General features: G+C 39.9%; 1 protein-coding gene across 3 annotated transcripts in view; it reads right to left on the bottom strand.

The window, feature by feature from the left end:
• COL6A5 (collagen type VI alpha 5 chain) overlaps positions 1-25,200 on the bottom strand; it is a 137,448-nt gene that overhangs the window by 14,625 nt on the left and 97,623 nt on the right. For all 3 annotated transcript variants that reach the window (XM_045791732.2, XM_045791733.2, XM_045791734.2), the window contains exons 31-37: positions 25,124-25,160; positions 21,552-21,563; positions 19,109-19,593; positions 16,435-16,528; positions 15,229-15,888; positions 12,486-12,573; positions 10,082-10,290 (exon numbers count right to left, since the gene is read on the bottom strand). In XM_045791732.2, the coding sequence (XP_045647688.2) occupies positions 10,082-10,290; positions 12,486-12,573; positions 15,229-15,888; positions 16,435-16,528; positions 19,109-19,593; positions 21,552-21,563; positions 25,124-25,160 (1,585 nt within the window). The remainder of the gene's footprint in view (positions 1-10,081; positions 10,291-12,485; positions 12,574-15,228; positions 15,889-16,434; positions 16,529-19,108; positions 19,594-21,551; positions 21,564-25,123; positions 25,161-25,200) is intronic.

Raw genomic sequence — 25,200 nt, 5'->3', positions numbered from 1 at the left:
GTTAGTTGTTAGTGTGGCTCAAGACTCTTGACTTCCTGCTGATATTCTATCAAGTATTGAGAGAGGGTATTGGAACTCTGTTGCTCTTTTCATTTTTAAAAAAATCTTTTTTCTCCCTGAGTTTTATTTTGGATAATTCCATTACTACATCTTCAAGTTCACTGATTTTTTCTTATACCAAATCTAATTTGGTATTAATCCCATCCAGTATGTTGTTCATCCTAGACATTGCAACTTTTATCTCTACAAATTCTATTGAGATCTCTTTTTTATATCTTCCATGTCTCTACTTAATTTTTCATACATGAGTTATAGTTATAATAACTTTTAATATCTTTGCTAATTCTAACATCTGTGTCAGTTCTGGTTTGTTTTAGAGTGATTATGCTCTTGATTATGGTCATGTTTTCATGCTTATTTTTGTTCCAAATATTGTGAAATTTTTCCTTTTTGGATGTGAAATACTTGAGTATTCCTACAAATATTCATGTTACATGTAAACTATTTGATCATTTTGGGTCATGCTATTATGATTTGTTTGGCTAGTCAAGAGCAGTGCTTAATTTAAGGCTAATTATTCCCCACTACTGAGACAAGACCTCCCTGAGTTTTCTTTCCAATACTCTATGAATTATGAGTTTTTCCAGGCTTTCTGGCAGGAAAAGGCACTGTTCCTGGCCCTCTATGAGCAACTGGCACTATTCTGTCATCTTTTCTGATGGTTCTTCCCCCAGACTCAGGGCATTTCATCACATGCATGTGCCCTCACCACTCTGCTGAATAATTGAGGGGACGCTTTGCGGATTTCTAGGGCTCTCTCTCTGTGTAGTGCTCTCCTCTCTGGTACTTTGTCCTGGGAACTCTTTTTTTTAATTTTTTTTTTTTATTTTATTTTTTATTTATTTATTTATTTATTTATTTATTTATTTTTTAAATGATTTTTTATTATATTATGTTAGTCACCATACAGTACATCCCCGGTTTCCGATGTAAGGCTCGATGATTCATTAGTTGTGTATAACACCCAGTGCACCATGCAATACGTGCCCTCCTTACTACCCATCACCGATCTATCCCATTCCCCCACCCCCCTCCCCTCTGAAGTCCTCAGTTTGTTTCTCATAGTCCATAGTCTCTCATGTTTCATTCCCCCTTCTGATTACCCCCCTTTCTTTATCCTGGGAACTCTTACCACCTTGGTCTCCCTGGGTTCTCAACTCTGTCTCCTCATCTCAAGAGCGCATTGGGCTCCACCCCAATTCTTCCTTCCTGCCCCATGACAGTAAGCTGGAGCAATCATAGGGTTTGCTTCATTTGTTTTTGTCTCTTAGGGATCAGTCTTTCATTTCCTGATGTCCGTTGTCTTGAAAACTATTGTTTCATGTGTGTTTGTGTGTAGAGATATAAATATATACCTAATAGGTGAGAACGGGCCATTTTGTTTGAGATGTTCCTATGTTCTCTTCCTTCTCACAAAAGGACTAGGAACTCATCATTTATGTACCAGATTCTTCCTTTATCAATACATTTGTAGTAACTGAAGAGGATTTTGCATTTCACAAGCAGGTATGAAATTTGTGGGCTTCCTATTCCCCACTAGGAACCTAGTTTTAAATTCTTAGAATTGTTTATCAAGGTAAAAGCCCCTGATTAAACTATTAAATGTGAAATTGGAAGTGCAGACAAAAGCATTTATTCCACATTCTTCCTTGCTGTGACTGCTATGTAACATATATTTTAGCCCTAAAACATCACCATCAAAAACACTTCTAGAGTTCTTGGTTAGAGTGTATTAGGTTGTGAAGGTCAGTTAAATGGACATTTCTGTCATGTTGAAGTTTACAATCCTGGAGATGACTAACTACCACCTGCTTTGTCATCAGGATCTCTGTTTTCCAACTACAGCGTTTTGGCTTCTTTAAAAAGACCAATCAACACACTTTGTTAAAACATGAGGAAAAGTATTTCATAAACATTCTGATACAAAAGGAGGATTGACTTATGTTAGTGAAATATTTTTTCATGCATGCCCATATCAAAAAGATTACCGCTTTTCCCCAATTTTCTCTTTATAATTGAGCAAAATCTCCATCCTTTTCCAAAGTACCCAGCAGAATTATTTTCTAAGGAGGCCTACTTTCGCCCACAAAATCTGTAAAAATAGGCCCTCTCCTACTTACAGGATTAGCATGAAAATCAAGAAGCTAAACGTAGATGCTTACGGTTCAAAAACACTAAAATTAGTCAAACATGAAGTATGATTATTCTACTTTGAGTCGAAATTCATCTTACTTATGGAGAGTGGGCTTTCAAAAAATATTTTCTCTCAAGAAAACCTGGCAGGAGTGTGGATACAATATATCCATAGCTCATAGCAATGCTGTGTATTTTCTGGAAATGTCACAGAGCCAAATTCCCGTCTTCAAGTCTATGGAAGAATTTCCTCAGAATGGCAAAGGAAGGGCTGGCTCACTTTATTGTGGAGGAGGCTTGGAAGGAATGAGGGATCCAGCTAGATTTCCAGGGAAGCGGCCTCAGAGATTAGCCTAACTTTGGCCAACATTTAAGCCACAACACCATGTGTGCTCCAGTAACTTTAGGGAGAAGTGGGGGTGGAAAGGGAACTTAGACAGAAGGGAGAATCTACAGGACCTGAGCCATTTGGACTGGGATTAAGTATGCTGTGAAGTAGCTATACTGCCTTTCATGGCATTTGTGGGAAACCTCAAGATATGCATGAGTTATCCAGTCATCTGCTTTGGAATTTGTCCAGGGGCCAAAATTAGCCATGTGTTCTTCGCAGGCAAGCCACATGTACAACTGAGGCTATCTTACATAGATATTTCTATCCACATGAACTGTAGATTAAATCAACCTTGTTTTTTAAGACTTCCCACGAGGCTGGCAATGTTTTCTTTCCTGCTTTTCCACCGTCTGAGTATTTGATTGAGCATTCAGTTCACTTCAGGTCTTATGCTCAGCTCTGTACGTGTCCTCTCTCATTTAACCTTCCATAGGGCACTGTGACGGTGGAATTATCATCATTCCGCCTTTACAGGTGAGCAAATAGAAGCTTGGAGAGAGTAAATTACTTGGCCAAGAAATGACAGCTTCTAAGTGGTAGGGGAAGGATGTGAGCCTCACTCATGTGACTCCTTCAGAAGAACTGGTCCTCAGGTATGAGGGTAGAGCAGACATATTGAGGGACATATTAACCACTTCACCAAAGGCCCTGGGACCTGGTGTGAAAAATGAGGTTCTTGGTCAATTGCTATTCCTTCTGAGAGAAGCCACTAGAAGAAGTTTTCTTCCAAAAGTAGGTAACAATATGAATTAAATAAAATTTGTGATTTTTTTCTTCTCTAGGCATTGTAGAGCAGAGGTTATGAGCAGAACCTTTGGTGTATGTTTGAGTCCTGTCTCTGCCATTTGTTACCTCTGCAATGCTGAATCCTTCCACACTTTAGTTTCATTATGAAAAAACAGTAATAATAAACTATAACCTTATAAGGTTTTTTAGAGAATCAAATAGAGTTTGCACAGTGCCTAACATATCCTAAGTACTCCACAAATATAATTTTTAGACGGAGCTAAATAGAAAAGTCCCAGACATCTGAAAATCCTGCCCATGTTACTATATTTCACAAATGAGACTTTCCATAAGAAAAAAAAATGCACAGTCAACTGCTATTAGTGGAAGACAACTTGCACACGCAGATATGTGCGCATGCTCTCCGAAATGAGAAAGCTCATTCTGTTGTATTTGTGATGTTTAACTACAGAGGAGTTGGCAATAATTTATGTATCTCTCCATCCCAGGCTTGTCCTCCCTCCTTCTGCTGAGGTCACTGGCCAGGCTTTAAGCTGGGGCAGCAAGGGAGGGAGGCACAAGAATTTTATACTGAAGGGAAATACAGGTACATTTAAAATTCCCTTCTTTTATTGTATGAGGTCCTCTTTCCCCCATTTGCCTGAACAAGTAGAAGTGACTGTCTTAAAATAGATTTCATCCTCTTCCCCCAAAGACTTAAATATTTTTCTTAACCTAGACTTTTCTAGGTGGCACTTAGTCTGCAAGACTCACTCTTGCAGTCTACTTCACACTCTGAAACAAGTCTGCAGAAGGTACCAGCATACTGAGAAAAAGTGACACGTGCCTTAGGAATTATTTAGACCCAAACCACCCAAATCTAGTATTTGGTCTTTATGGTGTTATTCTGTGCTCTGGCTTCTGGATGAATTTATAAGCAGTTTATAAAGCCAATTTATTCTAGCATTATAGCCTCTGGATGAGTTTATAAACAGGAATTTTTTTAATGAAATTAAATTTTTGAAATAAAATTGTACTACTGAAATTATTCAAAAATAATTCTCCCAAATGATGATGTGATTGAACTTATTCTCAAATCTGGCAATTGGATTTATTTCCTCATCTGTAAATGCAGACAATGCCATCACCAGGCAAGATGGCATACATAGTTAAAATTTAGTGGGCATGGGTTTGAGTCCCAACTCTGACACTTAAAGCTAAGTCCTTGAAGCTCTTAACATTTGCATCAGTGTCTTCATCTGTAAAATACAAAATGTAGGGGCGCCTGGGTGGCTCAGAGAGTTAAGTGTCTGGCTTTAGATTTTGGCTCAGGTCATGATCTCAGGGTCGTGAGATCAAGCCCCATGTCGTGCTCTGCACTCAGCAAGGAGGTTGCTTGAGATGCTTTCTCTCCCTCTCCCTTTTCCCCTCCCCCTGCTTGCATGTGCATGCTCTAAATAAATAAATAAAATATTAAAGCAATAAAAATGTAATCATCATAATGATAATGATAGACTTTTTGGTAAAGATTAAATGAAATCATGTGTATAAAGTGCTTAGCATTGTGGCTGGCATAGAGTTGTGCTAAGTAAGCAGTAGCTTCTGTGGTTATGATTATTCCTCACACATTGTTCAATCAAGTGAGACAGTGCATGCGGTGCTTTGAGAATTGTACTGCAGGGAATAAATATTGGCTCCCAAAGCATTCCATCTGTACTTTTAATTAAACTGAATGCTTTCTGACTTGTGTTATGCATTTCTTTTTTTTTTTTGTACACACAGAATATACTCTGTCAGACCACAAGCTCCTTGAAGACAGGGCCTCTGAGTCTTAAAAAAAAAAAAAAAAAAAAAACACTCTAAGCCCCCAAAGAGACTAGCCCAGGGCTTAACTCACAACAGGAGCCAATACATATTTGCTACACGAAAGGACATCTGAATAGTCATGGAAAGTCCACATTAATGCCTAGTGCTTCATATGGTAAGCCCTCAATGGGGGCTGTCACTGTCACCTTCACCTCAACCACCCCCACTACTACCATCCCACCCTCACACCTCCACCACTGCTCCCACCATCATCACCTCCCCACCACTACCAGTATCACCACCACCATCATCACCACCCCACTCTCATAACCCTACCTCCATGTCCACCATCAACAATCTCGCTGCCATCAACATCTCTGTCACCCACCTATCCCACCACCATCAGCAACAGCAAACACCTTCACCACCACTGTCTTCACTACCACTGCAACCAGTGCTACCACTGTCATCACAACCCCCTCTACAACCACCACTATCACCCAATTACTACTTCAGGTATCCAAGTTTTATTCCATAAGAAAGGGGTCCACCTTAAAAAAAAAAGTCACTAGTATTCTAAAACATTGCTTTATTCCTTGCAATAAATGATTGCATGAGACATACAGAAACAACCTCAGTGTACATTTGAATTCAAATAGTCCACATAGCCTGAACAATCAGTTTGCATTAGTTTTGTCCACATGCTAAACCTTCATGGAAGACAACCAAAACTCTAATAACAATATAATAAGTTCCCAAGCAAAAGTAAATGCAACAACCTCAGTCTATAGTTTAAAATGATCAGTAAACTCAGTTGATTCCCCAAAGAACATCAAGATGGTTGAAATTTCCTAAAGAGTTCATGAAACATGTCATTAAAATTCAGATATGACCACAATTTTATTACTGACCTCCTCTTTAGAAAGTATACTGAAATGAAAGTCGGGCACTCAGCTGCTGTTCCATGAGTGACTCAGAAGCCAATTCTGCTGCATTTAAGTCCAGTACAGATTTAAATTTAGCAGAAGTCAAGATAGTATATTCAAGTTCAATACATGACAGCAAAAATTAGAAACAAGCTAAGTGTTCAACAAGATAAATAAATCCATTCATTGAAAGTAACATTATGAGATACAGAAAATCAGTATGAAGCCTGCAGCAATGTGTAAAACATATGACATAATATGATGTGAAAAGCAGGATATCCAATTGAATGGAATGCTGTAAACCTATAGGCCTATGGAAAAACCAAATAATATATCGCACACTACAAATAGCTTTTGCTAAATTATTTAAGATTCTTTGTATTCAAATTTTATATGATATGATAGTACTTTGATAATTATTTAAAACTTAGCAGACTCTTGAGAGTATAACGGGGAAACAGTGGACAGGGTGTAGGAATTGTGAGTCCCTGTTCTGAATCTTCCTGAATGACCTTGAGGGTATGAAGTCTCTTCTAAAACATGGTTTCTCCCACTATTGACAGTTTGACTGGATAATTCTTCATTATGAGGGGAAGGTCCTGGGCATTGTAGGGTATTTAGCCGCATCGGTGGCCTCTGTCCATTAGATGCCAGTAGCACCTTCCACGTGTGACAACAAAAACTGTCTCCAGACATTGCAATATGTCTCCCAAGGTGGGTAGAGTGTAATCACCCCCAGGTGAGTTTGCAAGAGGTGATCACCAAATACCTTTCCAACTCTAATACCCTGTGATTGAGTCAAAGTCAAAAGACAATTTTTTTTAAGACATGTCTTATTTTAAAAAAAGCTGATTTGTAGATCAGAATCAGAGTAAAGTTAGAAAAATTAAAAATGTAAAACAGAGGCTTTGTAAATTCCCCAAAGCATAATTCCAGGCTAGTTGAAAGGGAGAAGTGTTACTTCTCATTTCTCAGTGAAATTCATTGAAATGAACATTAGTTGATGCTATCCTATGGCCTGAGACCCCGTAAAGCTATGAGTGAGCCTCAGGCTGAGTTTGGTTTGGTATTTAACATTTCATTACAAATTATCCTGTCCTTTAATCTTGAAAATCAACTAACTATATCTTAAATATTGGTTAACCTAGTGTCTTTGATGAAAGTGCTAGGCTTGCCGCTGGGTCAACAGTTGCAACTTACTTAGAATTAAACCACCCATTTTTCATTACATAATTCAAAGAACTGTGTGTATTCCATTGGTAAGTAATTAAGAAGGACTGAATTTCCCAAAGAATTTTTATATTGTACATGTTGTGATCAAAATGCATGATATTATCTCTACATTATATATGTAGATCTTGAAAAGTGTTTTGTGGTTTTTTTTTTTTTTAAGATGTTGAATGGAGGGAAGCATGACTGTTCAGTGGTTTTAGATGAGTAAAATAAAATTATAATGCAGTTTACCTGGAATCCTTTGGAAACAGGAATTCCCACTTCTGTTCTGTGGTACTAGGTACTCAACTGCTTTCAGCTCCATTGACAACGCAGAGCAAATCCGGCATGCCAAAGTGGTGGGATGAGCAGTGGTTCTTAAAACACAGCCTGTATTAGAGCACCTGCGCTACTTGTTAAAACTCAGATTGCTGAGCCCCAGCCCCAGTCAGAGTTTCTGACTTGGTAGGTCTGGGATGAGTGCTGAGAAGCCCCATTTCTAATGAGTTCTCAAGTTCTGCTGGTGCTGTTTGTGCTGCTGATGCTGGGACCACACTTTGTGAATCCCTGGGATAGTGGATCTCAACCTTTTGGACATACAAAAATCACCTATATTGGTTTTAAAGTTTCTAGCCTTTTCCTTGCCACTCACACCCCTAAATATGAAGCAGTAATTCTGAGGAGGGCTTAGCAATTTGTGCTTATGAAGGACTTCCAGGTGATTCCAATACAGACTGTCCTGCAGCTGCTATAAGGATTGGAGAGGGCCAGGGAAGGTGACGGAATTGAAGATGAACTTGGAAATCAGAGCAGGTAGTAAGAAGCAGAGGGAGAGGCACAGGTAGAGAGATAGTGATTATGCTTGTCTTGGAAGATACACAGCTCATTACCAGCCCAGAGGACTCTGGAAACTATCCGTTTCTTAAATGGTTCAGATTCCAGACTTTCCCCCCAAGACTCTCAGTTCAAGGATAGAAAGATCAGCCCTCAGCCATAAGGATCACATTACAAATGGGTAACAAGCACAGCATATGGAGGAGCTTATGCAAGTTATCAACCTTCTATTTGTGCAATACATCTGGAAGCAACCAAAGTTCATCTCTTAGCAACTGAATAAAATATCTGAACCACAATGTACTCTCCATGAGGACGGCACATTATATAGAAAGTTCTCAGTAGGTTTTGGCAACTGGCTAAAGATGATAAAAGAAAGGAAGGAAGGAATAGCACAAAATCCCTAGACAGCACTTATGATCTGAAACTCAGATTTATTTTAGAGGATAAAAAATATCTATTATCCTTAGGTCTGAGACTCACACTGTTTGCAGGCTACCACAGCATGACATAATCCTCCACAGAATTCCCAGCACACTTCAATCCACAGCAGGAGAAATGAAGTGGGGAGGGGCAACTAATAATCTACATTTTTTCCTAGTAGAGCCATGTACAATGATTTCTTTGGCCAAAATGAACCTTCCACTGGCTACAAGTATCTTGATTCCCCAACATCTGGTAAACCAAGTGAAAACAGTCTTTCTGTTATTACTGAACAATGGTTCTTAAAAGTGGCAACAGAGATGAACTCTTTTTCTTTTTTTTCTTAAATATCCAGTCATATCTGTCTTTTCCTGAAAAGATACACATTTCTGAGTTATTAGATTTTAGAATGCTTACCTCTAACAAAATGATCACAATTGATAATTTGGTATTCTAACCCTGCCAAACAACGTTGTTTTTCTTTTTAAACCAAACCATAATAAATTCCTGTACCAGATCATTGAAATGAACACCCAAAATTAATTGTATCCATTAAAAAGAAGAAATATCTTATTCTCTTCTTTAAGCTATGTCTACATGATAACAAAAATTGTTTAACTAAAAAATACACAGAGTTGAATGCCTTGATGTCATGCATGGTACTACAGACATTTCATTTTATTGCATTACGTCTTTTTTAACAAAAAAACCATGATTTTTCAACTAATGATTGACTTTTCGATTATTAATTCTAGCTTTGAAAAGGAAAGTCAGTTGTTTTAAAGGTAAAGTGCAAATATTTATGTTTCATAGATAGGGGGACAGTGTGGGGATGTGAGTGTCGATCCCAAGGAAAAGAAAAGGTATTAATCCAAGGAAGTTACTGAGAATGAATGTGATTCATTCTTAGGAATAACTGGCATGAAATTGGCCCCTTTTTCTTTTAAACTTGCATAATGCTTTCAATGCTGGTATTCTGGCCAAATGAGCATTTTGGAAGCCTCTACATGCATAGCTGGAAATGGTTGAAGTCTGTTTAGAATGTCCCTTCTTTTAACGAAAACACAGACAAAAATTCTATGTATCTGATTTGTCTGAAACTATTGAATCCTGCCAGAAGGTATTCTTGCTTTGCCACCAAATATATAGAGCAGGCAGAGGGACAGTCTATGCTCTATCATTTCCAAATACTTCAAAAATACTATACTTCTCATGGAATCACAGAGTCCGAGGCACTGGCTCAGCCGGCTTTTAAAGTGATTTTAATCCTTCCTTTGCTCCAATGTTCTCTGTATTGTCTCCCCCTACATCACACAAACCTTCTAGAGAAATCTTAAGCTCGGTGAGAACATCAGGGACATTTCTTAAAGCTCGTTATCAGTGGTCTTCTCAGTGGTGCCTGTCACCATGTAAACCTTCATTTTCAACTAAAGCAGTGGCTGCAGCTACCATCTTGAACTTGAAAAAAGTTGCCTTAGAGAACAGCCTTCATTTACTTGATTCTCTGCTAGTATTAAAAGACGAGGACCCCATTATTTAAAAATTCCATCATAACTTTTCATTTCCTTACCAGAAGTTAAACTTGCAATTTCTTCAGAATCCCAATCTTGTTCATATGTGATCGTTAATTCTTGTGGTGTAAGTACGCGGCTTGGTACGTAAACCAAATGGGCACTTCCATTGTCCTCCCATAGGAAGGACGAGTCTTTCCCTGCACTTAATTCCTGGCCAATGAAGCTGTTCTCTCCTGAAGAAATCTCATGTGGCTCAGGAGTAAGCCTAGCAGAAAGAAACAAAAGTTTTAGATGAATTTTTGTAGTTTGGGGAATGCAAATAAAATATCTCAACAATTTGATATAGTTACTTAATCATTTCTTAGGAGAAAAACAAGTGGTAAACAAATAAATTTGTTTCAATAAAATTATGCATTAAGGTTTGTTATTATTAAAAAGAATAAACTGATAAATAAACAATTCCCATTTATCCTTCCTTTTCCCTCATCTGCGTATAGCCTAATAACTATTACCTTGGAATAAACTGAGCCTGATTTGTCACAGAGTTTTAGATACATGACAAGAAACTCGATCATAGGTTTTTTGGAACAACCATACAATCTCCCAGATTGATGTCACTCCCCACAGAAAACAGAGAAAACAGAAACCGGAAACCTCTCTGAGAAGAAGACTATACAAAACTTTCTTTCTGACATTAGATCTCTTAAAATGGCGTCTACATTTATATTCTTAGGAGTTTAAGAATTCTCTGTGATAATTTGAGAAAGTGTTTTTATTTAGATGATGCTAGAAAACATATTCAATGTAAGTTGATTCTTATTTCTATTCTATTTATGCACCATGAAGTAATTTCAGTGTCCATGTTCGCATTGGCATTTGATACTAGTGTTTGGCACGCGGCAATATTACTTGAACTGCTGGGAGTTAATGAGAAAATGGAAAAAGTCAGATATAATACATGAATAATACGTTCACACCAAGGTAAAGCCAAATGGTATGATGACACACAATATGAATGACGATTCTGCAATAGTACAGGGAAGACAGCGGTGAGGAATTAAGGCATCATGCAGCAGGGCAGGCAAGCTGAAAGCAGGCATACCTCTGCAACACGCATCAGATTTTACATTTTCTTACCAATGTGTACCATATTTTTTTCAGTGTTCAGGAATTCTATTTTGGCAAAACAGAATCATCCATTATATTAAATGAGCATTTTAAATATGTGTTTTACTGAGTTTGCTTGGGTTCTATGTGCATTTATTTTAGTCTGATAGTTGCACAAGAACTATAAACATAGTATTTGCAGCTAGATTTATGTTTGTACATGTCTGAATAACATTATAATATTTTGTCCACAGTTTTGTAAGAACTGATTTGCCTTTAAATGAATTTATGACTTGTTCCACGCTGGGAAATATTGCTTCACATGACATCAGTGCCATATTGTTCTTCAGGTGGTGCCTGCTGGACATGTCCTTGCTAAACTACCAAGGGAACGAAATCTGACATTACAGGACTGTGTACTTGCATGAATTCTGAGCACGCTTCATCTTGTCCTTGTGCTTCTGGATGTAAGAGACCTTATCTATTCTGAGAAGCTCTTTGCTTAATTGCAATCTGAGAGGAAAAAGTAATTACAGGCTTAAATCTGGGCTTTGGCAAGGCTGCAGTTAGGGATCCAAGCTTGGTGAAATACAGAGAAGCAGAGAGCAACCAAACGGGCCACTCATTCTAGGTTCAAGATTTATTCAGATTAATTATTTATATTGTTACTTAGGACACGATTTTAAGAAAAATACTTACACGTGCGATTACATGGTGGGGTCTTTAATGCTATCTTTTGGGGGGATGAAACAATGAATTGTATGTAACCCCAGACTTCAGTGAGACAAGACATTGGGATAAACTGTGATAACTGCCTCCACAGAAGTCTAAGAAGGGACAAGAAAGTAAGGATTTTGAAAGTAAACATGGGCTTCAAACAGGAGACAGCTTCCATCAGGACCATGGACGATGGGTAAGCTTTCACTGGAAGGGACAGAGTTCCAAGCCGTGTGACCCAAGACCCAGGAGGGTGAAGCAACCATTCACACAAGGCGGATAAGAGTCCAGTGTGGCCAGAACTCAGCGTTGATGCTGGGGAGAGATGGGAAGTGAGGTCAGGGTGGCTAAGGCTATATTGTGGGCTCTATTCTGGGGTAGATTTCAATGTGGGAATTTCTCAGGAAACTGTAAACTGAAAGGCAAAATTGTAATACAGCTCATGAGGATGTTACAGAAACATCAATCCAGAAAGCATCTGTGCTGCATAGCTTCTGCTACAGAAAATGGAATACATGGGAAGGCTTTACTTCAGAGACCTTATTAGCTTCCTCACCCTAATACCCTGCCATCAGCAGTTATACACCCACGAGTCAATTAACAGTCGCTTGTGAATAGAAGAGATTTCTAACTCACAGGGGATCACTATTTTGATAAGCCTCTCCTCTTGAGATGAGTCTACAGTCATTCTCAAGCACTGGGGGTGGGTACTCATTGAATCCTCCTATGGAGAGAGCAAAGTTAGAGTTAGGTTTTTAAATCAGAAATTATGTTTGTTAAGGAAAAGAATCCCAAAAGGAATCTTCTTGAAGCAATCAATGTCACTAAAATATTTCAGCAAATCTTGGCTGGGGTGGAAACAGAAAATAGTAGCAACCAGAAACAGCATTCAAAACTTGATTTTAGAGTGTTTTGCAGCCAAAGAATTACTAAGCTCATGGAACACAAACCTCCTCAAATTGTTCATTTAAAGGTTAATTGTGATGTGGAAATACATGATTTTCACATGCTCAGGCTAACAGAATCTAAGGGAAATTTTGTTCTGAATCTGTCAAGCTTTTCACTCGGATTAATGCTAATGGATCAAACATATAAAGGGTAGCATTTTATTACATGCTGCTATTTCTGTGCTTCTGTACCCATTAACACCAATTTTCTAGGAAGAAAATAATAAAGAAAAGATTTTAGCTTACTGACCTAAATAATATGTCCCATTATTCCCTTCCCACTGTTGTTCTGTATCGAAAAGTATATCATTAATTTTCCTCATTCAGGAAAATAGTTTTTAGTTAAAGGAGGCTTTTGGCCACAGAATGATCCACAATTCCATGAAAATATCTCAGAGAATATTTATGGTTCTGCAACAATTGTACTTCTTTAGTTCTAAGATGAGCATCGTGTCCCCATTTCTCTGAAATGAGAGTAAGTCTTCTAATCAATTGCATCTGCCCACTGCCCTTAGTAAGGCGGGAACTGTGATACCGGTGGCGTTGCCTGTGCACGTGGGAACAGCAAACATGCCGGCGCCAAAACTTGTAGAATGAGGGTCAGTAGTTTACGAACAATTCCCTGAAGTATTAGAAGAGGGGTCTTTTAACCCCTACGAACCAAGTAGTTATGGGTAGGCACTGAACTGGATGCTTTTACCAACATTGTTCAAGTGGCAATCAAAAGTAAGCTAGCTCTAATCATTGAAAAGCCTAACGTGAGAGCCCAGCAAGATCAGCTTTGAATTGTTTTATCGTCTTTTAAAAGTGCTGTGTCGCCATCAATATTGATGACATAAAGAACAACACTGCATTGAACAAGATAGATCTCAGTGAACCGGAGTCAAGAAATAGCTCCCAGGAGTCCAGTTTTGAATGTGAGGTAGCGCTAGGAACACCCCCACCGGTCTGCGTCACACATATTCCCTGTTCGCGCATGCACAAGAATGACTTCTGCCAGTCTGTCTAAAAGAGCTCTTTCAATTACTATAAAACACAAAACTCTAATAGACAAGTTGGTATCAACGTTTAATTGGAAGCACTTTTTCTTTCTTTTTACATAATAAAATGATGTATCAAACAATTGAAGGCATTTGGAGTTAAAGAAATAACATGATATTCCCAAGGGGGAAGTTACTGGATTCTGCAATCAAATATGAGTTATAGCAAAGAGGTGGAGCTCTGTCTGCAATGGAGAGCGAACTCTCGAGATACTGTCACGATGCACTGCTGGAGATCCCTTGAGTACCAGGGCAGCTTTGGAATTTAAAAGGTGGTGGGATTGTTTCCAACAGAATCTAGGTCTAAACCTGGTAGAGTCCCAGAAAGAAAGAACGGGTTCAGCCTTGATTCTGTGGGGTGCCCTAGAGGCAGGGTTTCTCAATTTCAGTGCTATTGACAATTTGAGCTGTATCATTTCTTTCTTTTTCTTTTTTTTCTTTTTATTTATTTTTTTTTAGCAGCATCTCTGGTCTCTACGTATGAGATACTAGTATCCTCTCTCTTTCCCTCATTTTTGACAAAAAAAAAGTATCTCCAGACATTTCCAAATGTCTGGGGGGACAGAATCACCCCCAGTCAAGAACCATTGCTCTAGAGACTTTCTCAAACCAGGGGAAGGTATTTTTATTCCTAATCCTTTGCAGACTGACACTGTGGTTTCTGTCTTGTTATACGGGACAGAGTACACCGTCCATGAGCTTGTATGCTGTGGCAATATCAAATCGCTTTAAAACTTTGCAGGTGCCTATTCTCAATTTCTGTATTTCTCTCTTGCAGATCAGTTTGTAGCTATTACCCAATGGGTGACATTTTGTAGGGCATTGGCCTTGAGCCTCCCTAGGTAAAGTGTCATTCTTGGACCAGAACCACTGACATCACTGGGGAGACGGTTAGAAATACAGAATCTCAGGCTCCACCCTATACACACTGAACCAGGACTTGTGTTTTAACAAGATTCCTATGTGATTTGTATGCTTACACTCTTCGGGAACAGCACAGGACTGTGCCGTCTTTAAACCTTCATACAGGTCTCCAGGGTGTGCCACGGTTGAAAATAAACTAGATGCAGTAGGGCAAACTTTTATGTAAATGCTCATCGAAGGATTGCTAAAACTTCCTTAGGTTTAGAAGGTCTGGCTCCAGAGACCTCCAATCGCTCCGTGCTTTTAGTGCTGAGATGTTACGTAAAAGACATTCTATCATGAAAAAGATCTCACCACATCATGACCAAGGTAAAAACAAAGTATAAGCAGGATGTATCCCACCCCTGTTCCCATCTCACCATCTGATTTGTATATTTGGGTTAGCTATAGATTCAAAGATGTGTTAGGGTATCAGTACTATTAACAAACACTAATTTGTTAAAGAAGAAAAACAAAATAAGGACTTACGTCTGACTGAGTAAACAAATGGCCTTATAAACTTCGTAATATAATCCAGATCTGGTTTATGAATTCTCCCAAGCTGTATCAGATGGTGATCAAGTGGGTAGCTGGCTAACTCCTCCATGTCCTCCTTATACGTAGAGCCCAGGGAAATCACAACTATGACATAGCCTTGACATTTGGCCCTCAGAGCCACCTTCTTCAAGAATTCCTTTCTCTCATGATATTCTCCAGCTGAGATCACAAAAAGGACTTTGTGTTTTCTCAAGTTCGGTGTTTGTGGGAAGAGGTTCTCCACAACCCACAGTAGGGTATGGCCAATTGTGGTTTCTCCTTCTAACTGTCGGAGGGAAGACTGGATGTGCCTCTTCATTAGGACTCCGTCGTTGAAAGTTGTAAATCCAAACTCTGTTTTTACCACACCCTTCTTTTTCCTAGATCTATCCCAAGGAGAATAGCTCAACAGGGCAATCCTATCGCCAAAGTTTGAGATTCCAGGGTCTGATGCAATTTTGAAGTTGTCGATCATAGAGCTCACCAAGGTTTTCACAGCCTTAAACTCATCATTTGCTATAGTCTGAGAATTGTCTAAGAGGAAGGCTACATCCATGTATGCATCTTCAGGTAAAAAGATCTCTTTGATGCACTCATTTGGAAAACATTTATCTGAAACACAGAGAGATTCATGATTGGTTCAAGGTCTGCACAACAAGACACTGTTGTCTGAGACCTTTTTCAAGTGATTCAGTGACTGATTACCAAGAATTAATTATCTGATCAATACCTCTTTAATCTCACATTAATTAAATTAATGAAGAATTTTCAATGTCCCAATATTTCTGTAGCCACTAGAATGCAATTTGGGAAGGTCTTTGTTGAAAGCAGATGAAGGTAGCATGTATACTTGAAGTCTGCAAGTCATGTCTAAACTCATTTAGAAAATATTTTCAATATCTTAGAGATTTTTGATACATACTACCAAACTGTCCCCAAAGAAAAGCCACATCAATTGGGATAGTATTCTAAACCAATTTTAACATTCTCTGGAAGCTCTAAATATTACAGAGATTGAAACCCATATGTATGGTGTTAGAAGACTGGAAAACTTAAAATAGAATCTATATTCGAAACTAGAAATATATGATAAAGCCAGATTTAACAACTCCCCCAGAAGGCATTTGTTTCTGCACAATACATTCTCATGGGTCTTACCATAGCAAAGTGTACAGTGTTGAAATTTTTCTAATGGCTCATACTCTCCATTTGGAGAAACTGGGATCACCTGAAATGTTCCAGTGTTGTCAAACTGTAATGAAAAACAAGTATATGCTGTTTTGCTCATTTTCTTCAACCATTATCAGGAAGCCATTGTGGGCTCACTTTAAGGATTAGTTTGAAAAACCCCTATCTAGGGGCGCCTGGGTGGCTCAGTCATTAAGCGTCTGCCTTTGGCTCAGGGCGTGATCCCAGGCATTCTGGGATTGAGCCCCACATCAGGCTCCTCCACTGGGAGCCTGCTTCTTCCTCTCCCACTCCCTGTTCCCTCTCCCCCTGCTTGTGTTCCCTCTCTCGCTGGCTGTCTCTCTCTCTCTGTCAAATAAATAAATAAAATCTTAAAAAAAAAAAAAACCTAACTAATCACCATTATCTTGCATTATAGCCTTTTGCTCTATTCAGTACATCTTCTCTCTCTCTCTCTCTCTCTCTCTCTCTCTCTCTCTCTCACACACACACACACACACACACCATCCCCCTTTTACTCTAAACAACACCAAGAAGTATGTAAGGCAGGTATCAGCATCTTTATTTTATGATGAGAAAAACACCACACGATAACCATCAAATTCACTCACCAGGGCAAGCATTAAAATCTCACACTTATTTCCAAATCTGAAATTCTTCATTAAATTTTACATGCTTCTTTTTTAAGATTTTATTTTTAAGTACCCCATGTGGGGCTCACACTCACAACCCCAAGATCAAGAGTCTCATGCTGTACCGACTGAGCCAGCCAGGGGCCCCCATATGCTTCTGATTATGCACCAGCTGATTATCAACCACACCTCAGCTTCTGAAGTCGGATCCTGCAAAAATTTTATCTACATACAAGTTTCCCTTGGCCTCTTTAAGCAGTGATCTTAACTATTTCCACCCAAACAACACTGTTTAGAAGAAAGTACACCTTTCAGATGTCAAGTGGACTTCCTCAGTCACAAATTCTAATTTAAAAGTGTATTTCCAAAGATAGTAGACAAAAGACACTATGTCTATTCAAAATTCTTGGTAGTACATGGCCTGATTTTGTCTCTCTTGATCGCTTTTCTTGCTTTAATACTTACTGAAATGGGCAATATATAGCATTCATTCATTCTCTAGTTCACTCATTCATTCAGGGAGTCAACAGCTATATATTGGGCATTTAATCTCTTTGAGGCACCATGGAAGGCAGACACTTTCACTACCAGGAAAGAAACCCATCATTCCCAGGTGGTGACGAAGTATCTCTCAATCCACATGAATACTCATGCTTTTTCCCTTCTCTCTTGGGAAAGTAAAGGGTTAGAAAAGCTGCACCCTGTTTTTCTATAAAGTGTTGAGTGAGCATTTGAAAATACTTATAATTATTCCAGTCTTATAATCAGAAAGTATTTACCACATTCCCTACTATTTTGTTTATGAAAATTGGATGCTTTGGGTATTATTTTGCATTTGACCTTGTTTGTCCCCCATGGAAAGACGAAATACTGCCTTGGTAAATCAAGGAAGTTTATTCTTAAGAATAAACCATATGCTCTTCATTCATTCATTCATTCATTCATTCATTCATTCAGTAAATACTTATTGAATGCCAATAATGTTATAGGTAGTATTCTAGGTGCTGGGGATACAGAAACGAACAAAGCAGATAAAATCCCCACCTTACAGTCTAGTGCAGTGAGGACATATACCATAAAATAACAAATAAGTAAATAATCTAGTATGTTGGGAGGTAATCATTTTTCTAGAGAAAACTTTGATTTCCTACAATCCTTTTTGTCAGTTTCTATTGTGGCTCTCTGTGGTTCCTATTCCCCAAAACTACTTGGATGTGTCATGAGCAGATTGATTCTCTTTGTGTTATAGAGGGCTTCTTTTTCTTTTTACAGTAGAAATATAGGTATTGTGTATATATCTAGACCTCTTGATGACACCATGGCTTCACCCAGCTCTAGGAGCATGTAGTTCATGGACAATCTAAACGGTAGAACAGTAGATGGAGAAATTCTTCAGTTTTGGGGGGAGAGGAAGAAACATAGATTCCCATAAGAATCTGTCGATCCAAATCTCTCTTGGGTTCATATGTTCGTTACCATTAAATGTTTTACACAACTTTAGAGGTTCAAAGATCCCCTAAACTTCATCTATCAGAAGTTAAGACCAGCTAGTCGATGAGATACAGCAAAAGCAGCTGACAGATGTGAGGAACAGCTGATCTGCAGGGGCTGGTAGAACACCATATTCACGGCCCCTTCTATCAGACAAACCTTAGCTGGGATTTTGATTTAGCCATTTATTAGCTGTACAGAATTGGAGAAGTCACTCAAACTCTCTGGGCCTCAGTTTCCTCATTTTTAAATGGAGATAACAACATTCACTTCAGAGGGTTGTGAGTACGTATGTAAAGTTCTAGGGACGGAGCCTGGCGCACAGCTGGAGCTGAGCAAATGTGGCTGCTGTGTGACTGACTACCACTGTTATTAGACACTGGATTTCACGGACCCTGGCAACAATACAGCTGGGAAAATTGCAGGAAAAAAGAGACCACGTATCCGACTCCCTACCTTACTCCCCACTATCCCTGTCTTTCTATGTTATACAGGCAGAAGTTGCCAAGGGAAGTTCTTACCTCAAAAGCCTCAAGGAAAATCCTTTCGTTAAGAGCAAAGACTGCCGGACTGATGTCTAGGGCACTGAACTCCATGGTGGCGGTGATGATGGATGACCGACTGGCTGCTTGTCCATTGCTGAAGAACACAGCGACTTTCCTCACGTTGGCTCCTGCGTATGTCCGCTTGAAAACGTTCCGGGCCACAAACCTCATTGCATTACCAACATCTCGGGCTTCTGTGGGGGGTCGGTATTTTATTTGGGAAATAAGCTGGAGGAGCTGCTTCTTGTTACGGTAGTCCGACCTGCGGATGAGGTAGCTCGTGCCTGAGTCATAGGAAACTACAACAACTCGCGCTCCCACCGGGCAGTTACTTTCCTTGATGTTAAGGCCATTGACAATGGATGTGACGATTTCCCTCATTTCATTAAATCTCTGTTCGGAGATACCGTAGGACTGGTCCAGGGCAAATACCAGCTCTGTTGGGTACACTGGACACGTTCCTGCAAACATGAAAAGCAGAAGTATGAAGTTATTTTGCTGATCAAAAGTCCTTCCCATTCCTTTTACTCCAGGGGTGCAGCTGGTTCACACCAAGGGCTAGCGTGTTGCCTCCAGCTCCAGAACAAGTAACTCTTTGTTCGTGTGAAGGTGTCATATGGGTCTAGAGCATTCATATGCGGTGGCATAATACTCAGACTTCGCAGCCCTCAATCAGCCTGCTATTTAAAAAGAAATTGACGGGAGTATCTGGGTTGACAGAGCAGTTCCGAATCCTGATCGTGGTGGTGGTTACATGAATCTATGCAGTGTTGAAATGGAACTCACACAAAAAAATGAATTTTACTCTAAGTAAATTTTTTAAAAAATGAATAAAAGAAAACAATAGCTTTGAGGGTTTCGAAAGCTTACTGTCTTCAAAAATCTTCAGAAATGATCTACTAATAACTATAGTCAGTTGGAAGATTTTCATCTACTTATGCAATAAGTTTTCACTGAGTAGCATGCTGGGTGACAGACGCCGAGATACATGCAAAGATGACCCAAATTCAAGCCTGCTCTCAAGGAATCTATCCTGGAGAGGACTGCTCCACGGGAAGGTATAGAGTGACTATTATTTGGAGGACAAAGAGGCCGTTTCCCAAGAGAGGGGCCCCCAGGGCCCTCACGGAACTAGCTTTTGAATGAAAGCAAGGGTGGCTGGAGGAAGGGAGCAGCAGGACCACAGCAGGCTTGCAATGAGCTGTTATAAAAATGGGGCTGTTTGCAATTTCCAACTCAATGCTAATAATCTTCTGATGATTGAACTTTAGGAATCTCACAGGGAATCGCCCCTACGTATCAAACCTAACTTTTCAAGGTGCTATTGAAGTCTGAACACAGGAAGAGAAAAGGGGATTATTTAAAAAACAAACACCCTCATCTACATAGGCTGCTCTACTATCTTCAAACTGGTTAACTCCCCAACCACATAACCCATACCGCACCCCACTGTTCTCAGTAATAGAATAGGAGTCGAAGGGTTGATTCAGAGATGTTTTGAATCAAGGAATTTTATAGCTAAGAAAAAACATCAAAGCTAATAATGAGCAATAAAACATGAAAAATTAAGAATTCTTCCCTTCTTAGCCCTAATACTAAAAATTATTAAAGAAGTGGTAGGAAAGCCTCTTCAAGACTGACCTATTGTCACAGATTCTCCCAGAAAGCAGAACCAGTTTCTATTTATTTTTATTTTCTCCTTTTCCTAGTGCCAAGCAGGGTAACTGATAAATTTAATTCAAATCCATGAAGCTTTATTGGGCACATACATGTGTAAGGTTTTTTGTTTGTTTGTTTTTCATAATTAAAGTTAATGATGCCAAATTTTGGGATAAGCTCAAACTTTCGGGATAAGTCTCTATGCGTCTACATCAGCAGGCTTCTGGAAGTCCAGGAGCTCTTGACATTGACATAACAGCTTCAGTAGCAATGGAGTCCAAGGGATCTAAGGTGCCATGCGACTCCCACTGTGGTCCAGGCCCCAGGAAGACCACCCACAGCAAGGCCAGGTGTATGAAAGGTGAGCGCTCGGTGAAACGAAAGATGTGCGTGTGGGTCAGAGACAGGAAAGGAAACATCACGCGTCCAAGAAGCCAGTGTCCACAGGGTCAGCAACAGAGCAAGACAATGCCCTGTCCCTGAATTCCCCAGCAATGCAGGCCTACTCCGTGAAGAAACGAAATTGTGAACAGGACCTAGAAAGCACAATAGTGTGAAGGGGCTCGGGACTGGGTGTCACCATCTTACAATCAGGTAGGAAAATGACATTGACAACTATAGGCATAATCATAAGATAGAAGTGTCTTCATAGAAAGAAGAAGTCCTTTTTCCCACAGGGCTGAGAGTTTCTTTCAAATGGGTCTTGTCACAATGTAGCTAATTACTTCAGCAAGAAGCACAGTACGGTGAGAATACTCACCTTTCCAACAAGCTATAAAAGAGAGAGAGAGAGAAGAGTCTGTTACATTTTTGGCACACAGACTAAAAATAATCCCCCAGAACAAAATTTCAGCAAACCTTAATATTTTATTTGACTCTACTTGCAAATGAAGCTAATTCCTAAATTACAGGATGCAAGGTTGGAGGCCTGAGGAATACGTACACAGAATTTTATTAATGGGTGAACCTTCCTGACCTTCTCTCCTTGTGAGCCATGGCCAGCAGACTTCAGCACAATCTTGGTTGAAATCTGAAACACTGACCACTTATCTTAGAAGCAGAATAGATGAGCCTCTGATTAAAAGGCAACATAGCTCAACTTCAATTTGTCTTGTCTCTCTTTTTGTAGCCTTGAGAGTCATTCAGCAAGGCAAGGCTAAAATATGAGGGGGCTTATTTTCCTCCCAGATGAACGCCTTGGGAACCTCTCTTTTTCCTGCAGAAATGTGGGGATTTCCAAATAAACTTGGCCTCTGCTGAAAAATACAGCTCCTGGGTTTGAGTGATCTCCGTATCTAGGGAGAGGAGGAAAAGCCTCCAAGGGTTTCTCCTGAGCAAAAAGCATCTGGTTTTTCTAAGTGATTTACTCTATAAGCAGGGGACCAATCAGAAGGAGATGTTGGTAAATCTTTAGAAAGCACTGGCATGACAATTTCCTTGCTCATGTTTCTCAATTCTTAAAAAGCAAGTGAGTCACTCCAATATAATAAAAGATTTTACTAGCACTGGCAACAGCCTAACCTCCACCCTGCTGTCCCATAGCTCATGTGCTCTCACGTCACCCCTATTAACACCTTTTGACTGTCTCCATCCTGTGGCTGCTGAGATGCTAACTGCCAGCAGACAGGACTCAGAACCCACGGCCTCCTCTGCATCTCAAGGCCTGCAACAGATCCCTTTTTCTCTGACTGAGAACCTCCATTTGTTCACCTCCAACCCATCTGTGAGGCTAGAAACACAGGCTCTGGAAATGGATGTACCTGTCTGGGTTTGAGTGTGGCAAAGCTGCTTGACTTTGGGAAAACTACTTGATCTCCTTTAGTGTGTTTATTTGTCCTAAAAATCGTCTTTACTTATGCCCCTCCCTCCAAAATTCTAATCATTTGGGCCCTCCTCTTTTATTTGCAACTGGTGGATTGGTTGCTAAGGTGGGCCAGTCGGGGCTTTGATCATGCACCCATCTACCTATCGGGTTATTGCTCACGTGTTGATGGTCTTTGGGGCCGACATCTGGAGACTCACTGCCTCACCTTGTGATAGTGACCTATGTTTCGTGATTAACTGTTTTGTTTTAGGATGTCTTGCAAAAGTCACTTCTTCAGAGCCTGCTAGACAGGATGCTACTGCGGTCTTGTCTAAGCTATAAAATAGGATGCTGGTGTGGTTTCATCTTAGCTGTCCCAGCTCCTTGTTTTCTTGTTGGGGACCCTGGCCCTGACTACCTAACTGTCCCATTAACTCTTAATGCAACCACCCCCCCACTCTTCATTCCCCTCAGCCCCTTAGAGCTTTTATTTTATTCTGGGGGTTGGGGACCCCATCACCAGCTCAGGATCCGAGCCTCACCCCAGTGTTGCAGGACTGGGGTGCTGCAGGACTGAAGAGCAAACGTGGTAGACCAGAAGTCCAACCCCACAGGGCCTTCATGATGTCACCTATAAAGCGAGGCTCTCTGAATTAGCTCTAAAGACCTGTCACCCAAATCCCATCTCGGTTCTGCATTCTGGAGTTCCAAGCTCCTCAATCAGCACCATACCTGGTTATAGAACCCACACTCCCCTGACCCCCTAATTTCCTGGCTAACTCCTTTCATTCAGTGTTGGAAAACTGTCTTCAAATCCCTAACCCTCCACAGACTAGTACTTACCTCCCCCCACCGCTTCCTTCTCCTTCGTTCTTCCTTGGGAAGATATCTATTGATTTCCTGAGAAGAATTCTCCTCCCCTACAAGGGTTCTCCCTCTATTGCCCCAGGACCCCAGACCCTGGTTCTCGCTTCCTTGGGTGCTGGAAAGGCTTTCAATTCTCAAGCAACGCCTTTCGCTCAGGTCCTCTCCCTTTGAATCTTCTGTCCTTTGGCCTTTTCTTGCTTCTTTTCAAGCTACCCACATTTGCAGGACTTCCCCATCTCTGCAATGCCATTTGCTGTCCTTTGGTCCCACTCTTTTTGCTAAGATGTCTTCCTGGATTCATCCCTTGGGTTTCTGTTTCTTTCTCTGCAGTTTCACATCTTTAGGACCTCACCCATCCCTGCGGCCTCAAGGACCACAAGCATGTGAATGACTTCAACATCACAATCTCCTCTCTTGATCCTCACCTTTATGGCAGTCTATTTATTTAGCTGCCTATAGATCATTTAATTTAGGACCCACACGACATCCCCTTACCTCTAAAATGTTTAATGTCATCCTATTTTCCCAGCAAGTGATTTCTCTTCACAATTCCTCCTGCTCTCTCATCCACAAAGGTACTAAGCCTCTCCCGGTCTGGCTTTATACTTATTTCAAACTTGTTTTTCTTTTTGTTCTTTCGTTGCCCCACACTTGCAACGACTACATCTTTATCCAGTCTCCTACCGTAAAGTCTCTCCAATTTTCCCATCTTATATTCTTCTGACTGTGATTGTATAGGCATCATTATAAGTCACAATGGAAGCATGAAAAAAGACAGATCACTTAAAATTCTACCACTCTAACAAAGTAAGTTGTTACATTTTTCTACTTTTGCTTCTAGAACTTGTTTCTGTGTAAATATTTACCTATATGTAAAAATAATAAGGATCCAATTTAATTTTCTGCTTTTTAATGACAATATTATTCATACTATGATTGAGTCTTCAAAAAAACCCAATATCTGCTTAGTATTTGATCAGAAGATGATGCACCATAATCTAATTATTCTCTAAGTGGAAATAGTCTAAAGGTATATTCATTTTGTGCTAATGAATAATATTTCAATAAGCATATTTGCCTATAATTTTTTCTTTCTTTTGCTTTATTTCCTTGGGATAAATTTTCAGAAATGCGATACTGGACTTCTTCTACCTCATTTCCCCTTCCTCCTAACCAAAGACAATTTCTCAATTTGTTGACTCCTGCTTTATTCCTCTGCTGAAACTATCATGTTGCTGCTCCCCATCACTCCCCCATAAACGCATTCAAGCACCCCACCCAAGAAGACGTCATTGACTAAGTAACTAACTGACTAAACCCAAATCTCCAGGCTCATCCCTTTAACACCAGGCCCTTGCAGACCCTTGTACAAAATTGTTGTATTTGTGTGAGCTAATTCAAACACCTTTTGAGTTGGTTTCCAGTTGTTTCCCAGAAGCATATTTTCTCCCCTATACTTCTTGGGTCTTTTACTTATACCCCTTTCCCTCCCGCCTTTGATGTGAGTGGTTTGTACAGCAAGTACTCAGGACAACCCTGTTGCAGAGGACACACGTCACCACTGGATTCAGCTTACTGATTCCACATACCCACACCACACTCCTCCTAAGTGCCCTCGCCAACCCACTGACCCTCTTGTTCCATGACGCACAGATACTCACGACTATGGTCCCGCATGAACTGGATCAGATCACATTGCTGTAAATAAAAAAAGAGAAAGAGAACAGAAACATGAGCA

This window comes from Ursus americanus, chromosome 20, assembly GCF_024610735.1.
Source record: "Ursus americanus isolate L20-20 chromosome 20, mUrsAme1.1.p, whole genome shotgun sequence".
Taxonomy (NCBI): Eukaryota; Metazoa; Chordata; class Mammalia; order Carnivora; family Ursidae; genus Ursus; species Ursus americanus.
The sequence above is the reverse complement of the archived record's forward strand: the minus strand, read 5'-3'. Positions and strand labels throughout refer to the sequence as shown.